This window comes from Petromyzon marinus, unplaced genomic scaffold (genome assembly GCF_048934315.1).
Source record: "Petromyzon marinus isolate PM22_M1 ecotype Great Lakes invasive population unplaced genomic scaffold, UKy_Petmar_22M1.pri1.0 PM_G_Scaffold_19, whole genome shotgun sequence".
NCBI classification, from domain to species: domain Eukaryota; kingdom Metazoa; phylum Chordata; class Hyperoartia; order Petromyzontiformes; family Petromyzontidae; genus Petromyzon; species Petromyzon marinus.
In genome coordinates, this window is record NW_027422750.1 from 314,597 (window position 1) to 336,152 (window position 21,556).

General features: G+C 53.1%; 1 protein-coding gene across 1 annotated transcript in view; it reads right to left on the minus strand.

Annotated features, from left to right (window-relative positions):
• Positions 1-1,639: 1,639 nt before the first annotated feature.
• Positions 1,640-21,556, minus strand: part of LOC142912120 (adhesion G protein-coupled receptor L3-like) — a 28,205-nt gene continuing 8,288 nt past the window's right edge. Inside the window, exons 3-11 of the mRNA XM_076060438.1 lie at positions 16,455-16,576; positions 15,756-15,918; positions 9,843-9,946; positions 7,358-7,537; positions 6,059-6,268; positions 5,470-5,690; positions 5,067-5,133; positions 3,750-3,826; positions 1,640-1,874 (exon numbers count right to left, since the gene is read on the minus strand). Of these exons, the coding sequence (XP_075916553.1) occupies positions 1,640-1,874; positions 3,750-3,826; positions 5,067-5,133; positions 5,470-5,690; positions 6,059-6,268; positions 7,358-7,537; positions 9,843-9,946; positions 15,756-15,918; positions 16,455-16,576 (1,379 nt within the window). The remainder of the gene's footprint in view (positions 1,875-3,749; positions 3,827-5,066; positions 5,134-5,469; positions 5,691-6,058; positions 6,269-7,357; positions 7,538-9,842; positions 9,947-15,755; positions 15,919-16,454; positions 16,577-21,556) is intronic.

Genomic DNA, 21,556 nt, shown 5'->3' on the forward strand with positions numbered 1-21,556 from the left:
ATCCACGCAAGACGCCGAATAAAAACGGGCAGCGGACGTGCCGCGGGTAGCTGCGCGCAACCGGCGCTGTCGGGCAGTTGCCAGCAGTGAATCGGCTTCACAACAACAACGACGGTGAACTATTTATCATGTTAGCGAGCGCCTATGAAGGCCGGCATGGGGGTGGGGTGGCCCGCATCACGCCCGGTGCCTTCGTCTCCCCAGTGGCGATGTTTAGACGACACCGCGACAAATACTCGCCCGAGGCCGAGTGGAGCTAAAAGGAGGCCCAGATGTCACTCGCTACTGATGTTGGCCGAGACCAGGAATCAAACTCAGGTCACTGGGTTCGTAGGCCGGTGTGCATAGAGGGATCGAGGAATTGAGGGTTAGGGAGATCGATACACGAACCGACATCCAACTGACACACAAACGGACACGTTGTGTTAGTTTGTTGTCCTTCCCCCGCACCTCTGATTAGTACGGTTGGATACATACGGTGCGAAAAAACTTCAAAGCACTGTACATACAACACATGAACCAAAACAAACAGAGCCAAAACAACAACAACCGCTATTCGCAGTTAGAGGCAGTCGCCCTCCAACAACAACGAAGGGGGGAGGAGCGACGCTCACAACAACGAGCGAAGCGCCGGGCGGCTAAAGCACAGCAAGATGGCACAGTAGGGGGGTACAGCTGGTGGTCCATCAGCCACTCATCTCAGTCAGTCGACCTGTGGAACCTGGGTCTACCCCGTGACCTCCTGCCGGCGGGCGTTTGACACTTCACGTGGCCTCAAGGTGCACAAAGCCTGGCACAAGCACCGTGGTGACGTCACCGCCACCTAGTGGCGAACGGCGGTTGTTGTTGTTGCTGCAGTGTGCGTAGTGTGTGTATGGTGTGTAGTGCGTGTAGCGTGCGTGCGTACCTGCGCGTTGGGAGAGCAGCGGTTGTTGTTGTTGTTGCAGTGTGCGTAGTGTGTGTATGGTGTGTAGTGCATGCAGCGTGCGTGCGTACCTGCGCGTTGGAAGAGCAGCGTTTGCTGCTGGAGAGCCACGAGTCGTAAGAGAAGTGGTTGCCCCAGGATCGGCAGCACTCGGCGTGCCCCAAGCACTTTCTATACTCCTTGCACACCTTGCACGGGTAAGAGGCGAGGGGTTGGGGGTCAGAGTTCAAGTCAGGCCTAGAGTTAGGGTTATACGGTGTTGAAGTTTGCGTTTAGAGTCGGGGGTTACGGTCAGGGTTCGATCCAGATCTTGACGACGCTTCTGCTGCTGCTGTATATTTGGAGTCTGCGTCTCTCTCTCATCATCATCACGGTGGCTATGAGATGTTAACTACCTCGCCTGGTCCGCAGGAGGTCGTGGGTTTGATCCAGATCCTGACGATGCCTGCTGCTGCTGTATATTTGGAGTTTTTTGTGTCTCTCTCATCATCATCACGGTGGCTATGAGATGTTAACTACCTCGCCTGGTCTACAGAAGGTCGAGAGTTCGATCTCGACCTTGACGACGCCTGCTGCCGCCGCATATTTACAGTTTGCGTTGTCACGCTCTGACCCCGTGCCCTGACTGTACATCTGCGAGAAAGAGCTTCATGGCTCTTTGGCTTCCGCCTCCAGTTTAAAATTGTTTAAGATTCTGAAAAAGAGCCACAGTGCTCAGTGGGCCTCACGAGTTGTCAAGATTTCTGGGCGCACTTCCACGTCGAAGAGGGGGTTAGGCACCTTCATCTGCAGAGCGCAGTGGAAGATGAAGATGAACGTGCCCTGGAAGGAGTTGAAGATGATGAAGAGGTAGGCCATGACCAGAGTGGCCTTGTCGATGAAGAGGAACCCGAACGCCCAGGTGAGGCCGAGGAGGCACAGCAGCGCCACGCCGCCCAGCGCACAGGACCTGTGGGCAAGGAAGAACAAAAACGAACGATAACAACGGCCGGCAAAAAAGCGAGCGCCGTGGTGAATATTTGCCATCGCGGAGCGTTGTCGTCATCGTCGCTATTATCGTCGTCGTCGTGAACTTACCGACCCACGCGACACGTTACGTGCGTATCGACGTACAGTAAAACCTTGGGATTGCGAGCACAATTCGTTCCGGAAACGTGTTTGTAATCCAAAGCACTCGTACGTCAGTTGTGATCACGTGACGCTCGGCAGCACGAAGCGTCTACACGTGCTGCCGCTCGTATTGCTAAGACCCTCGCACGTTCATCAAGTGAATATTTATATTTAAACAATGTGTTGCTCGTCTTGCAAAACACTCGCAGACCAAGTTACTCGCAATCCAAGGTTTCGCTCTGAACGTTGAACTTCTTTCGCGCCGTACGTAGCCAACAGTGCTCATCGGAGGTGCGGGGGAAGGACTAACTAACTAACTAAAAACACAAAAATGCAGTTCTGAAGAAGTGAGATTAGAATCAAAATTTAAAAGCCCATGAGTAAGACAAGCCAATTGGTAAGGTTTGTCATGTGAGCAAAACGTGGACATTTATAGCGGCCAAACGCTCTAAGCACACGCTTCTTAACGTGAAGGGAAAAGACACGTAGGACCCCAAGAAAAAATTCACGCAACCACGGGGAGAACATTCAAGCTCCAAATATACAGCAGCAGGCAGTGTCAGGGTCGGGTTCGAACCCATGACCTCCTGTATACCAGCCGAGAGAGTTAACATCTCCTAGCCACCGTGATGATGATGATGATGAGACAGAGGGAGAACATTCAAGCTCCAAATATACAGCAGCAGCAGCAGGCAATGTCAGGGTCGGGTTCGAACCGATGACCTCCTGTATACCAGCCGAGGGAGTTAACATCTCCTAGCCACCACGATGGATGGACAGACAGATTGACGTTTCGGGAGGTGGATCAGACTGACTGTTAAATGGACGGATCGCTGGATGAACGAGCAGACAAACGGACAGATGCATGGCTGGAGAGACGAAACGCATACGGAGCGATTAAACCGTCTGCCCCACGGACACGGGAGTCACACCGCCAGCGGGAATGCCAGCGCTGTCAGTCGGTGTCACCGAACGCGAGCACTTTTGAGAGGGCAGCATCTGTGGGCACCGAGGGCCCACTCCGACATCGCCACTTCGTGGAGTTCTGTCGCTGTGCAGGAAAGCTCATTTGCTACACGAGACGGGTTGGATGACGAGTCAGACTGATTGGAAGGACAAAGGGATGAATGGCCTTGTGGGAGCAACGGTCTCGATAAAGTTATTTTATTTTAGTTTTTCTTCCGGTTTCGTTTTGACGACACACACGTAGGTCATGGGAACGGAATCGGAAGAAAAACCGGATGACGTTACACCTACGTACGTCACCGGAACGGGAAAGGTTTAAACTAATGCAAGCAGGCGCGTGATTTATAAATCCCTTGCAAAGGGCGATCGTTACACGGTGGGTCAAAGCGAACCGATGGTCCCCCGAGAGCTGGACGGAGCTCGTTAAAAGCGAAACCCGAATTTTAAACGACGGTTACATTTTTGCGCAGGGGTCATTGGCGACCGCGGCTGAGAACCACCAACATTCGCTCGCGACACCGGAACACTCCAAGTGCAATCACGGGTGGCTGGGACCCAGTTGGTCAAACGAAAAGGCAAGGGAGGGCCCTAATGTGAAGAGTGGGCTGGCGCGGGAACAGCCAGCTTCACCCACCGTGTGTCCCGGCTGAACCTCACGGAAAATGCGGTCGCTTTAAGTGATGAACCCCCCCCTCGCCCCTCTCCCCCCTAACCCCAACCCCCCCCCACACCCGGCCACCTCACTCACTTAATGCTCTCGGGCTTGAGTGGCGCCGAATGCTGCACCATCTTGTACAGAGTCATCAGCAGGAACACGAAGTTCACCTGTGACACCACACACGCACCGCGCACACGAGTCAACGAGTCCACGAGACGTTGTTTTTTGTTGGGTTAGATTACATGTCGCTAAGCCCGTCACCACCCCCACCCGACCACGGACAATCAGTAAGCTTTGTCGCGTAAACAGAACCTGACAATTCGTCGCTAGTTCAGCGCACCGGTGTGTTCGAGAGTAAACCCACAGCAACATTTACAATTCGAGCAGCGTGACGTTTCGCCAGTAATTACAACAACAGCCACCATCGTCAGGCGATAGCCAGAATTGTGGAGGATTCCTCCTGCTGTTTTGGTCTTAAACGGAGGCGTAGAGGTGATGTCGTCACTGAGCCTATCAGGTGCGAATATCAGAGGGGGGTGAATTTAGTGATGTAAATAGCAGTGGATGCCTCTACCTACAATAATCATGTCTGCCCGTAACGCTCGTGACGTCACTCCACATCGACCAGCCCCCCTCATTAATAATCATGAACAGTCACGTAGAAGGGTAACAATAAAATAATAAAAATATAAAACAATAAAATTCTCACGACGTTTCGACCGCAACACAAGCAATCATCGTCAGGTGTAAAAACCACGGCAGGAAAATTTGTTGTAGTTTTCACGTTCTGCAGATGTAGAGTGCAAGTGGATTGAATCCACCTGTGTGGCGTTGAGTTTTGTTGTTGTTGCATCATCCCCTCGTCGTATACAAGGTGGGTTTTTCTCCGGGTTCTCTGGTTCCCTACCCGCACGGAGCGACGTTGCATCCTCGAAACACCCCCAAAGGCACGAAAGCCGCTGGCACGTCTGCAACTCGTCCCCCAACGACACGCTCACGTCACAATTTTAGAACCGGCAGGGAGGGATCAACACGGGGACAAATGGGACGGGAAACAGACACGCGCACGAAGCAGAGCACGCGTGCACACGTGCGCCGGACTGTTGCAGGCGAGCTAGCGCCTCCGACTAGCACGGTTGGCTACGTACGGTGGGAAAGAAGTTCAACGCTACGTATGTACGTACGTACTGGCGTTGGCGCGGCAATCGGAGGTGCCCGCCTGCAATTTGGGGACGAGACGGGATTTTGGCACGGGACGATTTCGGGAATTCGCGCTCAAGACGAACGTGGGAATCGCATCAGATTAATCGCGGGACCCGTCACGCTATGCGCACGTCGAGCAGCAGACACGGCGACCCGCCCGCCCATCTCCCGCCCCCCGGCACGACGCGCACGCACGGAACTCACGAGGATGATGGTGGCCACGGGCGCAAGGAAACTCCAGATGAAATGATTGTCGGTCCGGAGCCAACAGCTGCAGGCGAAACAGAGGACAAACGATCGCCTGGTTAGCCTGACAGGCCGGGATAGCGCGTCCATGCATCCGGTTTCATTCGCCGGCATCTGGTAACATTTGCCACCGTTCAGTTGCACTTGAGCCCCCATCTGGTAACATTGGGGGACATTTGTGTCATTTGTTGTATGCGAGGACATCTGGTGAGACCGGGCGCCAGCCGGCAAGGCCGGGCACCGGTTAGTAAGCCCGGGCGCCAGGTGGCAACACCAGGCGTGAACCGGCGACACCGCGCTCCGGTTAGTAAGCTCGGCGCGCCGGCCGGCTGGCGGCGAAGAGGGACGACGGGGGGCTCACGCTCGCTCGGTGCCGTAGCCCGTGCGGTCGACGGCGAGGCAGACCCCGACGACGGCGAGCGGCAGGCCGTAGCCCAGGAGGTAGAAGTACTTGCGGCGAGAGCGGCGCCCCTCGAACACCTCCACCAGCATGAGGTAGAGCTGCACGCCCTCCAGGAACATCCACGCAAACGCCGCCAGGAAGAGCAGGTGCAGCAGCGCCGCCAGCACGGGGCACGCCACCTGCGGAGCCGGCGCGGTGGCGGGGGGCAGGCGGGCGGGCGGGCGGCGGTGGCGTTACACGGAATCTGAATCTTTATTTGGACGTGGAGGGAGGAATCCGATGAGCCAAGAAGCTCTTTTCTGACAGACGTCCACCGGTTAGGGGGGGTCACAGGTGTCAGCGAGTTTACTTAAAGCAAAACAACGCGGTAGGAGTGCAAAGTAGAGGAAAGGTAAACAAATCATGAACAAAAATCAACTATTTTTTTATTTTCCCAGGCAAAGCCCCCCCCCCCCCCCGAGCTGTTAAACAATTTGTTTCAGGAGCGAGTGCAAAATAGAGAAAGTGGTAAGCAAGTGACTAAACGTGAGCGGGCGGGCGGGCGCACCGTGTACTGAGTCTTGTCGATGCCCACAAGGAACAGCAGCTGGGCGAGCAGCAGGTTGAGGCATAAGTTTTTGTGAATGGTGTTGCGGTCACTCTGGAGGCCGCGGAAGAAGCAGAAGGTGAACGTGGCCACGGCGAGGCACACGAGGGACACCAGCACGCCCACCCACGTGATCACCAGCAGCAGCAGCTCGTGGGCGCGGTGCCCGTACTGGCACGCACGGGCAAGACGCGGGCACGGGACACACGGAGGGGCGTGAGGGTGCCGTGGGCAGCCGTACGCACGCATCGGGAACTTCTTTGGCCAAGTACCGTAGCCGGCCGTGCTCGTGGGGGGTGCGGGGGAAGGAAACTAAACGGAAAAAAGTACTTAAAGAAATTAGTTGTCAATTGAGATTTCAAATATAGCCCTTAACAGACTGCAGGGGCAAGTGCTGTTAGCGACTAGCAGCTATGAAGGCCGGAACGGCACACGAGGGGGTGGGTGGCCAGCACCACGCCCGGCCGCCTTTCTCTCCCAAGTGGCGATGTTTACACACCGCAATAGTTACTGATTTGAGGCCGAGTCGATTGAGATAATTAGTTGGTGGTCATGAGTGGGAATTGAACTCGGGTCGCTGGGTTCGTAGCGCAGCGCCCTAACCGCCAGGCCACCGCTCCCCCACAACATAAACATTACCACTATCAAGTCAACTACCACCACCTCCTCATCCAAACTTGACCACCACCAACATCACCACCATCACCTGCAATCACCACCCTCACCACCACATCTAAACTTGACCACCATCACCATCATCACCTCCAATCACCACCCTCACCACACTCATCACCACTTCTTTACCACCAACATCACCACCATCACCTCCAATCACTACCCTCAAAACCCTCATCACCACCTCTTTACCACCAACATCACCACCACCATCACCTCCAATCACCACCCTCACCACCCTCATCACCACCTCTTTACTACCACTTTACCACCACCATCACCATCATCACCTCCAATCACCACCCTCATCACCACCTCTTTACCACCACCATCACCCTCATCACCTCCAATCACCACCCTCACCACCCTCATCACCACCTCTTTACCACCACCATCACCACCATTACCTCCAATCACCACCCTCATCACCACCTCTTTACCACCAACAACACCACCATCACCTCCAATCACCACCCTCACCACCCTCACCACTACATCTAAACTTTACCACCACCATCACCACCGCCACCACCAGCGGGCCGAGGGGCACCACCATCACCCCCCCCCTCCCGAATCTCTGGGCACCTCGACGTGGCCCCTCGCCACGAGCACCGCCAAATTGTTGAGGTGGCCGCAGGAGCAGGCGGCGTGCGCGCTGCTGCTGTTGCTGGGCAGCGGCTCGCAGCCGTGGCTCGACCAGTTGCCCCTCGTGGTGTGGGACGAGTAGCTCCAGAAAGAGCAGCTGGGGCTCAAGTGGTCCAACGTCTGGGGGGGGGGGGGGGGGGTGGTGTACGGGGAGGAGGAGGACGGCACCCAACTCGTCATTCAACAACGACCCCCAAGCTCACAACCCCCCTCCCCCCGTGCCCCCCCACCGCCCCCCACCCACCCCGTCATCACAGAGCAGGGGAACGTCTTCATCACAGAGCAGGGGAACGTCGTCATCACAGAGCAGGGGAACGTCGTCATCATCACAGAGCAGGGGAACGTCGTCATCATCACAGAGCAGGGGAACGTCGTCATCATCACAGAGCAGGGGAACGTCGTCATCATCACAGAGCAGGGGAACGTCGTCATCACAGAGCAGGGAAACATCGTCATCATCACAGAGCAGGGGAACTTCGTCATCACAGAGCAGGGGAACGTCGTCATCATCACAGAGCAGGGGAACGTCGTCATCATCACAGAGCAGGGGAACATCGTCATCATCACAGAGCAGGGGAACGTCGTCATCACGGAGCAGGGGAACGTCGTCATCACAGAGCAGGGGAACGTCGTCATCACAGAGCAGGGGAACGTCGTCATCACAGAGCAGGGGAACGTCGTCATCACAGAGCAGGGGAACGTCGTCATCACAGAGCAGGGGAACATCGTCATCATCACGGAGCAGGGGAACATCGTCATCACAGAGCAGGGGAACGTCGTCATCACAGAGCAGGGGAGCGTCGTCATCACAGAGCAGGGGAACGTCATCATCACAGAGCAGGGGAACGTCGTCATCACAGAGCAGGGGAACGTCGTCATCACAGAGCAGGGGAACGTCGTCATCACAGAGCAGGGGAGCGTCGTCATCACAGAGCAGGGGAACGTCGTCATCACAGAGCAGGGGAACGTCGTCATCACAGAGCAGGGGAACGTCGTCATCACAGAGCAGGGGAACATCGTCATCACAGAGCAGGGGAACGTCGTCATCATCACAGAGCAGGGGAACGTCGTCATCACAGAGCAGGGGAACGTCGTCATCACAGAGCAGGGGAACGTCGTCATCACAGAGCAGGGGAACGTCATCATCACAGAGCAGGGGAACGTCGTCATCACAGAGCAGGGGAACGTCGTCATCACAGAGCAGGGGAACGTCATCATCACAGAGCAGGGGAACGTCGTCATCACAGAGCAGGGGAACGTCGTCATCACAGAGCAGGGGAACGTCATCATCACAGAGCAGGGGAACGTCGTCATCACCGAGCAGGGGAACGTCGTCATCACAGAGTAGGGGAACGTCGTCATCACAGAGCAGGGGAACGTCGTCATCACAGAGCAGGGGAACGTCGTCATCACAGAGCAGGGGAACGTCGTCGTCATCACAGAGCAGCTGAGAGTGAAGAGATTGGGGGGGGAGGGGGGCATAAAGGAGGGGGAGCGGGTAAGGGGGGAAGGTGGCATTATATAAAGACACCGCGCGATTTCCAGACTCGCACACAACGACAACACAACAACAACAACAGCTGCTGCTGCTGCCGACGAGCAATCGGGCTTTGTTTGCCAGCTGCCCGGTTTCCGTTTGACCGGTCCCGGTTGTCAACCATCGCTCCCTCCGGAGTCTCTGACCGCACGTAACGAGTCTCTATGATGCGCGTGCAAGGTGCGCTGCACGACACGGCACGGAGCGTGCTTGACGGAACATGGAGCGGATCCCTGTGTTGTGCAGTGCATTGCTCAACAACACGGCACGGAGCGTGATTGACGGAACATGGAGCGGAGCCCTGTGGTGTGCAGTGCATTGCTGCACAACACGGCACGGAGCGTGATTGACGGAACATGGAGCGTGATTGACGGAACACCGTGACGTGCACCCGGGTGCACGTCACGGTGTTCTCAGCCTTGTCTAGACCACCAGCTCAGAGTGAAGCTGAACGCGGTGGCTGTATCAGGTTTACTATCCCCTATAGTTTAGCCGGCTCAGACAGTTTTTCTTCTCTTTTGATTCACTTTCTCATCATTCACAGAAGGCGTCCGATTTCGATTTGGAGTGGACGAACGGGCTCGCTGACGGACGCCATCCCCGTGACGGAACGACGCCCGGCGGATGAGCGACAGCCGGGCGTGACGGAACGGCGGCAGCCGAAGGCGACGGACGAGGCGGGGGGTGAAGACCGCCGAACAGACGGAGCGGAGGAGACGAGATGGTGGGTGGGGGGGGGCGTTGCGGGCATTGCGACGGCCGTGACGACGATGATGACGACTCGATTGGTGTCTCACATGGGGGGAAGGGAGAGGCAGGGAGGGAGGGAGGTGAGGCAGGGAGGAGAGGCAGGCCAGTGAAGGAGGCAGCAGGGAGTTGACGGCTCACCCATTGCGCGATTCTGTTCACCCAGGCGGAAGTGCAGTTGCTCAAATCGGGCCCTCGGGCAGACCAGACTCCAGCGACGGCATCGCAGGTGTAGAGCGCCGTGCCTGAAGCGTGCACGCGCACAGAGACAAAGTTCCCCCGTGCGGCCCTTGACAGACGCCGCTGGGCCGAGTGCCGTTAGCGAACGCCTCTGAGAGACGGCACGGCACATGATGGGGCGGGCGGCCGGTCGCCTTTGCATCTCCGGTGCTGCTGTTTACAAAGCGCGCCGCGTTACCGCCAACAACGTCTGCAGCAGTTAACCGGGTAAGGCCCACTGAGCTGTACAGCCCCTTTGTTTCAGGAGTCACCTGGCAAACGAATGACGGCTCTGGCGAAAGTGGATCACCGCGCGGGAATTTGTAGCGGCGGCCAAACGCCCCAAACGACGCGTGGCGATTCTCAAATGTGGAGGGGAAAACCGGAGGACCCAGGGAAAAATCCACGGGACCACGGGGAGCGAAACATGCAAACTTCAATCCGCAATGCGTCAGCATTGGGATCGAACCCACGACCACCGGGCGAGGTGGTTAACGTCTAGACCACGGGGGAGCCCAGGGTAGGTTCGTATGTTCGGAACCAATGTTGGCCACGAGCGGGAATCAAACTCAGTTCAATGGGTTCATAGCCCACCAACACATACGAATATACGATCACACATACACACACTCTCACACGTAATCAACATACAATCACACATACACACACTCTCACACATAATCAATATGCAATCACACATACACACACTCTCACACATAATCAATATGCAATCACACATACACACTCTCACACATAATCAATATTCAATCACGCACATTTAAATATACAAGAAGGCACACACATTTACACGCACAATACACAATCGGACACATTTGCACATATAGGTAATTCATCGATTTAGTCTGAGTTCACCTAAGGGATGCCCAAGACTCTGGTCAGATATCAATCGCCACCGATGCTGCGGCTGGAAAATCCAATTCAGATCGCCGGGTTCGAAGCGCAGTGCGCCAACAGTGGAGTCGCCGCTCCCCACCTCACGTGATTGATCCACGCGCACACACAGCGTGTGCACAAACACCCACACACGCACGCGTTCACACACAGACACACACACAGATCCCTCTGTAGCCTACATAGACCATTGTCTCCCCAGTACACACACACACAAAGATCCTTCTGTAGCCTACATAGACCATTGTCTCCCTAGTACACACACACACACAGATCCCTTTGTAGCCTACATAGACCATTGTCTCCCTAGTACACACACACACACACAGATCCCTCTGTAGCCTACATAGACCATTGTCTCCCTAGTACACACACACACACAGATCCCTCTGTAGCCTACATAGACCATTGTCTCCCTAGTACACACACACACACAGATCCCTCTGTAGCCTACATAGACCATTGTCTCCCTAGTACACACACACACAGATCCCTCTGTAGCTTACATAGACCATTGTCTCCCTAGTATACACACACACAGATCCCTCTGTAGCCTACATAGACCATTGTCTCCCTAGTATACACACACAAATCCCTCTGTAGCCTACATAGACAATTGTCTCCCTAGTACACACACACAGATCCCTCTGTAGCCGACATAGACCATTGTCTCCCTAGTACACACACACAGATCCCTCTGTAGCCTACATAGACCATTGTTTCCCTAGTACACACACACACAGATCCCTCTGTAACCTACATAGACCATTGTCTCCCTAGTACACACACACACAGATCCCTCTGTAGCCTACATAGACCATTGTCTCCCCAGTACACACACACACAGATCCCTCTGTAGCCTACATAGACCATTGTCTCCCAAGTACACACCCACACACAGATCCCTCTGTAACCTACATAGACCATTGTCTCCCCAGTACACACACACACAGATCCCTCTGTAGCCTACATACACCATTGTCTCCCTAGTACACACACACACACACAGATCCCTCTGTAGCCTACATAGACCATTGTCTCCCTAGTACACACACACAGATCCCTCTGTAGCCTACATAGACCATTGTCTCCCTAGTACACACACACACACAGATCCCTCTGTAGCCTACATAGACCATTGTTTCCCTAGTACACACACACACACACAGATCCCTCTGTAGCCTACATAGACCATTGTCTCCCTAGTACACACACACACAGATCCCTCTGTAGCCTACATAGACCATTGTCTCCCCATTACACACACACACAGATCCCTCTATAGCCTACATAGACCATTGTCTCCCTAGTACACACACACACACAGATCCCTCTGTAGCCTACATAGACCATTGTCTCCCCAGTACACACACACACAAAGATCCCTCTGTAGCCTACATAGACCATTGTCTCCCTAGTACACACACCCACACACAGATCCCTCTGTAACCTACATAGACCATTGTCTCCCTAGTACACACACACACACACAGATCCCTCTGTAGCCTACATAGACCATTGTCTCCCTAGTACACACACACAGATCCCTCTGTAGCCTACATAGACCACTGTCTCCCTAAGTACACACACACAGATCCCTCTGTAGCCTACATAGACCATTGTCTCCCTAGTACACACACACACAGATCCCTCTGTAGCCTACATAGACCATTGTCTCCCTAGTACACACACACAGATCCCTCTGTAGCCTACATAGACCATTGTCTCTCCAGTACACACACACACAGATCCCTCTGTAGCCTACATAGACCATTGTCTCCCTAGTACACACACACACACACACAGATCCCCCTGTAGCCTACATAGACCATTGTCTCCCTAGTACACACACACAGATCCCTCTGTAGCCTACATAGACCATTGTCTCCCCAGTACACACACACACACAGATCCCTCTGTAGCCTACATAGACCATTGTCTCCCTAGTACACACACACACAAATAATCATCTGGAGCCTATACACTACACTACTATACACTACACTACTATACACTACACTACACACTACTATATACTACACTATACACTACACTATACACTACTATACGCGACACTATACACGACACTATACACTACACTATACACTACACACTAGTGCTGTACTAGTGACGAATTGGCAAGTGACGTGACAACCCTTACTAGTTGGTTGCGTTGGGTGGTGGCGGGTTTAAGGACACACACTGATACATTTACACGATCTAACCCCCCAAAAAAACTCCACTATTGGTGAGAATGTGTGTGATTGGATGTGGTTTTCCCACGTGATATCCTCAAGGCAACATTGCTGAGCGGTGCTTGAGCCCCACATCCCATCTAGCCACGTCTCACCACCTCCCACACTCCACAAAGACAAAAGGACCCCCGCGTGTAACCTTAACAGACCGTTGCAGCAAGTGGCTGTTAGCGAGAAGCAACGAATGAAGGCCGTCACGGCACACGAGAGGGGTGGGTGGCAAGCACCACGCCCGGCCGCCTTTGTCTCCCCAGTGGAGATGTTTTTTTTACTAATCGCTGCAGGTACTAATTTGAGGCCGAGTCGACCAAGCGGAGGCCCGGGACAAGTTCAGATGATGGTCACTGGCTGTTGGTGGCCGTGAGTGGGAATCAAATTTGGGTCGCCGGGTTCGTAGCGCAGCGTAGCGCTGCCCGCTGCACCGCCGCTCCCCACCCCGCACGGAGGGAGGCACAGACACAGACTGAGACAGCGAGACAAAGGGAGATGGGTAGGGGGGGGTGGATACAGAGAGAAAGAGAGACTGAGATAAGCAGGAGATAGACAACCGGAGAGAGATAGACAGAGAAGCACAAAGAGATACAGATACAGAGATAGGGTGACAGAGAAAAACAGATAGGTAGAGAGAGATAGAGAGAGAGGCACAAAGAGATAAAGATACAGAGATAGGGTGACAGAGAAAATAGATAGGTAGAGAGAGATAGACAGAGAGAGTTCTACAGAAATAAGAGCATGAGACGCAAAAACGGAGAGCGAGGGGACGGGGGGCAGAGAGAGCGACACACACAGACACACACACAGACACACACACAGACACACACACAGACACAGACACACACACAGACAGACACAGACACATACAGACACACACACAGACACACACACAGACACAGACACACACACAGACAGACACACACAGACACACACACACAGACACACAAACAGACACACACACACAGACACACACACAGTCACACACACAGACACACACACAGACACACACACACAGACACACACTCAGACACACACAGACACACACACAGACACACACACAGACGCACACAGAGTCACACACACAGACACACACACAGACACACACACAAACACACACACAGATACACACGCAGACGCACACACAGTGACACACACACACACACACAGATACACACACAGACACACACACAGATACACACACAGACACACACACACAGATAAATAGAAAGAAAGATGGAGATAGGAAGATGTGAAACAGACACGCAGATAGAGACACTGATACAGAGGAAGATTTGGGAGACAGAGACACGGAGATAGAGGGAGACGTGAGAGACAGAGACGCAGATAGAGACTCGGAGACAGGGGGAGACAGAGGGAGATGTGAGAGACAGAGACGCAGATAGAGACTCGGAGACAGGGGGAGACAGAGGGAGACGTGAGAGACAGAGACACAGATAGAGACTCGGAGACAGGGGGAGACAGAGGGAGACGTGAGAGACAGAGACGCAGATGGAGACTCGGAGACAGAGGGAGACAGAGGGAGACGTGAGAGACAGAGACGCAGCTAGAGAGTCGGAGACAGGGGGCGACAGAGAGAGACGTGAGAGATAGAGACGCAGCTAGAGAGTCGGAGACAGGGGGCGACAGAGGGAGACGTGAGAGACAGAGACGCAGCTAGAGACTCGGAGACAGGGGGAGACAGAGGGAGACGTGAGAGACAGAGACGCAGATAGAGACCCGGAGACAGGGGGAGACAGAGGGAGACGTGAGAGACAGAGACACAGATAGAGACTCGGAGACAGGGGGAGACAGAGGGAGACGTGAGAGACAGAGACGCAGATAGAGACTCGGAGACAGAGGGAGACAGAGGGAGACGTGAGAGACAGAGACGCAGCTAGAGAGTCGGAGACACGGGGAGACAGAGGGAGACGTGAGAGATAGAGACGCAGCTAGAGACTCGGAGACAGGGGGAGACAGAGGGAGAAGTGGGAGACAGAGACGCAGATAGAGACTCGGAGACACGGGGAGACAAAGGGAGACGTGAGAGACAGAGACACAGATAGAGACTCGGAGACAGGGGGAGACAGAGGGAGACGTGAGAGACAGAGACGCAGATAGAGACTCGGAGACAGGGAGAGACAGAGGGAGACGTGAGAGATAGATACGCAGCTAGAGACTCGGAGACAGGGGGAGACAGAGGGAGACGTGAGAGACAGAGACGCAGCTAGAGACTCGGAGACAGGGGGAGACAGAGAAAGACGTGAGAGACAGAGACGCAGATAGAGACTCGGAGACACGGGGAGACAGAGGCAGACGTGAGAGACAGAGACGCTGCTAGAGACTCGGAGACACGGGGAGACAGAGGGAGACGTGAGAGACAGAGACGCAGCTAGAGACTCGGAGACAGGGGGAGACAGAGGGAGACGTGAGAGACAGAGACACAGCTAGAGACCCGGTGACAGGGGGAGACAGAGGGAGACGTGAGAGACAGAGACACAGCTAGAGACTCGGAGACAGAGGGAGACAGAGGGAGACGTGAGAGACAGAGACACAGATAGAGACTCGGACACAGGGGGAGACAGAGGGAGACGTGAGAGACAGAGACGCAGATAGAGACTCGGAGACAGAGGGAGACAGAGGGAGACAGGCGGAGGCGGAGGGCGGGCGGACTCACCGACGGCACCCGCAGGACAGGGCCTCTCCGCCGTCTTGCCCGGCGGCAGCTGGGGCCACTGGACGGCGTGGGCGAGCGTGGGGGGACAGAATGCGGGCTCGCGGGTGCCGCCCTCGCCGCCGTCAGCGGGCACCGCGTCTCCCGGTTTCACGTCGGTCGTGTCCTGCGGTGGCGTTAAAGAGTGGAGCGCAGCGTTGCAAGTGTTGAACCTCTTTCGCCAACCGTGCAGAGCCAACCGTGCTAATCGGAGGTGCGGTGCGCCAACCGCCACCGCTCACCACCACTACCATCAGCAACAACAACGCCACCACCACAGTCGCCACTACCACTGCCAACAAATATAAAGATCCCCCACCCCCCCGTATAGCCTTTAACAGACTGTAGGGGCAAGTGCTGTTCGCGAGCAGCTATGAAGGCTGGCACGGCACGCAAGGGGATGGGTGGCCAGCACCATGCCCGACCGCCTGTGGTGATGTTTTTACGCACCGCACCAGCTAATTATTTGAGGCTGAGTCGACCTAGGAGAGGAGTCCCAGGACCGGTTCAGATAATCGTCACCGGTGTTGGCCGTGAGCGGGAATCGAACTCGGGGTCGCCGGGTTCGTAGCGCGGCGTAGCGCTAACCGCCGCACCACCGCTCCCCACCACTATCACCACCACCACCACCACTACTGCCAACACTCTTGCTGCTACCACCACCGTCACCACCACCGTCATCTGCGGCAGTTGCGCAGGGATGGGCGGCACCGTCGCCACGCGGCTCCGTGGAGGACTTGCGGTGCCGCCTCCGCTGGAAGGCCCCGACGTCGAAATCTCGTGCACTGCATTGTGGGAAACGCAAAGAACAAAAAGACCGCATTGATGACACGGGCGCGACCGGCTAACATTTACACAGTCGACGGCGGCAAGAGCAGCGACGGCCGGCCGCTCCATTCGACACCGCCTATTGGCATGATCGGCTACGTACGGCGTGGAAAAAGTTCAACGTGCAAACATTCACAACCCAAGCGCAGCGGCGCAGGGCTACCAAACGTCCTGCACTGGCCGAACGTTCCCCGGTTTCAGGAAGGCCATCCCCGAAGTCCCAAAAAGTTCAAAGCTTGAGCCGCTTCAAAGTTTTCTGGCCTCATGCTCGACCCGTGGGGGGGGGGGGGGGGGCAGCTGGCGAGCGCAACGTCAGAGACAAAAGGCAAGGAGGAGGCCTCCTCACGCACCTCCGATTAGCGCAGTCGGCCACGCGGGGCGCGAGAGAAAGTTCCAACGTACCGCCCCGATCGCTACCGTCGAACAAAGTCGGTCACCGTGTGAAAAACAAGAATAGGCTTGACCCCTTTCTGGCACTAAAACAGGAGGTGTTAAGATGCTCAAACACTAAAACAGACGAAACCTCACACAAGCAATCACGTCCGAAATAACCGCGCACATACTTGTGGTGAACTTGCAAACGGAAACATCACGCTCTGGTAGTATGTGATGCACTGTCTTTGAAACGTATTGGCCTGCACCAGAGACAGCCGTCTTAATGGCCCAGTCCCATCAGTGTCTCACCAGAGAATGCCGAAAGGTGACCAGGACAAGGACAACGGTACTATCGGAGCCTTGATAGCTCGGGGGTGAGCAGCTACACCATCGGGAAATATTGTTTTGCTGGTATCAAAAGTATTGAAAGATAAGAATAGGTTTTAGCCCTTTCTGCCAATAACACAGGAGGTTTGATTCAAAGCTTCCGTGACTGCAGGGATTCATATTCTTGGTTCTTTTGGTAAAGTCACCACCATGTAGAAGGGAAACAATAAAATAATAAAAATATAAAACAATAAAATTCTCACGACGTTTCGACTGCAACACAAAGCAATCATCATCAGGTGTGAAAACCACAGCAAGAACATTTTCTTGCTCTGGTTTTCACACCTGATGACGATTGCTTGGTGTTGCAGTCGAAACGTCGTGAGAATTTTATTGTTTTTTTTTATATTTTTATAATTTTATTATTTCCCTTCTACGTGGTGACTTTACCAAAAGAACCAATAATATGAATCCCTGCAGTCACGAAAGCTTTAAATAAAGCCTCCTGTGTTATTGGCAGAAAGGGCTAAAACCTATTCTTATCTTTCAATACTTTTGATACTGGCAAAACAATATTTCCCGATGGTGTTGCTGTTCACCTCCGAGCTATCAACGCTCCGATAGTGCCGCTGTCCTTGTCCTGGTCACCTTTCGGCATTCTCTGGCCAGACACTGATGGGACTGGGCCATAAAGACGGCTGTCTCTGGTGTAGGCCAATACGTTTCAAAGACAGTGCATCACATACTACCGGAGCGTGATGTTTCCATTTGCAAGTTCACCGTGAGTATGTGCGCGGTTATTGCAGACGTCTGTTGAGTACACGTCAACAACAGACGGAGCGAGTTCAATAAAAATGTCAAACAGACGAGGCGGTGATGGGAGAGCGACTTGAGACCCCTGCGCCGTTTAGCCGATGAGTGCCTCCCGGCGATGGATAACAATCACCTGTGGCAGTCCTCATGCGGCTGTGGGCCTCTGTGAAGCAAAGCCGCAGGGCCATGGATGGGGTCCTACCTCTGGTTTTAAAAGGTCAGTTTGGTACGAGCGGCTGGATTTAATCACTCGCTCTGAATGTAATGACATTGTCCTGTGAGCAAACTTGGCCCCGCCATAGGAAGGTGGAATTCCCACCGCTGGCTCAGGGTTGTAAGCGGGAGATGAGAGCCAAATGCGTCGAGACGCTCTCTTCTTGAGCAGGAAAATCAGTTTTGAGTCGTCGTCGAATGCGACGGCGAGTGTCTGTTGACAACCAACTCCTCAACTTGGGCACCGCAGTGGCATAGATGTTGACTACCTCGCCTGGTATACAGGAAGTCGTGGGTTCGATCCTGAACCTGATGCCTGCTGCTGTATATTTGGAGTTTGCGTGTCTCTCTGCGTTGTGAGATGTTAACTACCTCGCCTGGTATACAGGATGTCGTGGGTTCGATCCCGACCCTGACGCCTGCTGCTGCTGTATATTTGGAGTTTGCGTGTCTCTCTCTCTCTCTCCGTGGTGAGATGTTAACCGCCTCGCCTGGTATTCGATGGGTAGGTCGCTATGGTGGGCCAAAGCGTGTCCTCGTACTCCCGCCTCTCAAAGAAGTCTGGCAAGCGTGGAAGAGTAGGCCAAGTACCCTCTCTAGAGCTCCCTCGAGTAGAATCCCTTCCACCAGCAGCGGCATGAAGCAAGCAAATTAATTTTTATCGTCACTGTTATTATTATTATTGTCATAATGCCATCGAACTGCAAGACAAAGCGGACTTTTCGATTTAAAGCTTTCGTGACTGCAAGGATTCATCTTCTTTGGTTCTTTCGGTAAAGTCACGTAGAATGAGAATAAAATAATAAATTGATAAAATAAAATAACACAATAATATTCTCACGACGTTTCGGCCACAACACAAGCGGCCTTCATCAGGTGAAGGGACGAGACTGTCTGGTAGGACAGCGCTGGAGTGAAAAAAAGCCACGTTCAGATCACGACCTTTAAGCTGTGTCAGAAGAAACAAAGCGCCTTGACAAAGGAATTAGCATATAATTTAGCATTGAAATGGCCGAGTGATTAGCTTGTGACTGGTCACAGAAATGGCTATGTTAAAGTTAAAGCATACACATCCGCAGAGGCACCCCTTGACAAAGGAATTAGCATAGAATTTAGCATTGAAATAGCTGAGTGATTAGCTTGTAACTGGTCACAGAAATAGCTATGTTTAAAGTCAGAGCATACACATTCACCGAGGCACCTAGTACAAATCAAACAGGAGAATTTAGCATTGAAATAACTAGGCGAATTTAGCATTGAAATAACTGAGTGATTAGCTAGTGACTGGTCACAGAAATGGCTATGTTGAAGTCAAGATCTACACATCTGAGCTATTCACAGTAACTGGGTATACAATACAATGTATAATGAATACTATATAGTGAACCAATAAAAAACTAAAATATAAATTACCTTAATGTTATCAATGAACTCTATATTCTCCAATCAGCTAAGCTACCAGCAATAAGTCGTTATATATCACAATGCTATATGGCGAAAAAATGGGTGGATTCTTACCCTCAACTTTAGCAACACGGATAGCTACGGGCCCCGTTCAGACGGACGAGTTCATCCAAGGTCGGAACAGAGGAGGGGGAGAGAGACAGCTGCGAGGCGCTATTATACTCCATGTTGTAAACCATACCATTAACCGTGGTGTGAGAGGTATTAAGAGTCAATGCTGGTGAAAGAGCTGCGGTCTGAAGGTCATCGTAAAATACAATTAATTAAGAACGGAAATGGTTTAAAACATCTTTCCAATGGTTACTAAGCCAGAATCCATCTTCTCGGTTGAAATTGTCTCTGTGCTTGTATATGTGAATGGCCTCATGAACGAATCTCTCATGGTAGCCGGTTGGTTTGCAAAGAACCTCCGTCTTGGAGAAGTCAATGTCATGTGAGCCCACTGAATTATAACAGTGATCTGCCATGGCAGAGGAGTTCGTCCTACCGTGTTTCAAGTCTGCTTTATGTTCACGGATGCGGTCCGAGATATGTCGCTTGGTTTCTCCAATGTAGCTACTACCACAGAGGCACTTTAGTTTGTAAACGCCCGGGTACTGTATGTCTGGAACAGCATCTTTTACAGATGGAACTAGATCACGGATTTTATGTATTGTGTTGAATCGGACCTGGATCTTGTGTTTTTTCAGGATTTTGGAAATCTTTTTAGTGACCCCTGCAATGTAGGGTAAGGTGATGGTTTTGAGTGGCTCCACAAGAGAATCCTTCTTCATGACTGGAGTGATGGCTTTGCGGATTGTGTAGTCGGAGTAACCATTAGCCCTGAGAGCCTGGTGTACGTGCTTGAGTTCACTGGTAATGTGTTCCTGGTCGGAAATGCATTGGGCTCTATGGTATAGAGTCTTGATGAGAGAGTTCTTCTGGAATGGATGGTGGTGGGAATCCGGTTTCAAGTAAGCATCTGTATGTGTGGCTTTCCTGTAGACAGAGTGGCTCATTGAACCATCATGTCTCCTTTTAATTAAGACATCCAAAAAGGGGAGTTTGCCATCTTTTTCGACCTCCATGGTAAATCTGATGGCTGGGTGTATGGAATTGATGTGGTCGAGGAATTGGTCTAGAGCAGGCTGGCCATGTGGCCAGATGACAAAGGTGTCATCCACGTACCTCTTCCATAAGGTCGGGCGTAGAGTGGCAGTCTGGATGGCGTTAGTTTCAAAATTTTCCATGAATACGTTGGCTACACCTGGAGATAGGGGGGAGCCCATTGGGGTGCCCTCAGTTTGTTTGTAGAAAGTTCCATTCCAGGTGAAGTATGTGTTGGTTAAGCAATGTCTCACAAGGGGGGGTACACCCACACACCGAAAAGATAGACGTCAACAAAGTCGTAATTAATCGCAGTAACAGTTCCATTTCTGATGGTCTGAAATCCCTTTTAGCTAAAGGTCTAAACTTTGCTGTCACCCCGAGACACTTACCGGTTAACGACATCATTGCCCATGTCGACGTTGTACTCAAGGGCTTGAGTCCCATCGCTGCAGACGTAGCAAGATCTGAAATCGCTGCAACCCTCAAAAACGCTAAGTTGCCACCCAGCAACATCAGCAAAGACGAACGTTTTGAATTATCTCAATTAAAAAGAGGGATGATATTGTCGTCCTCTCCGCCGACAAGGGCAATGCCACTGTCATCATGGACAAAACAGAATATAACAACAAAATTCAAGAACTACTCAACGATGGCAG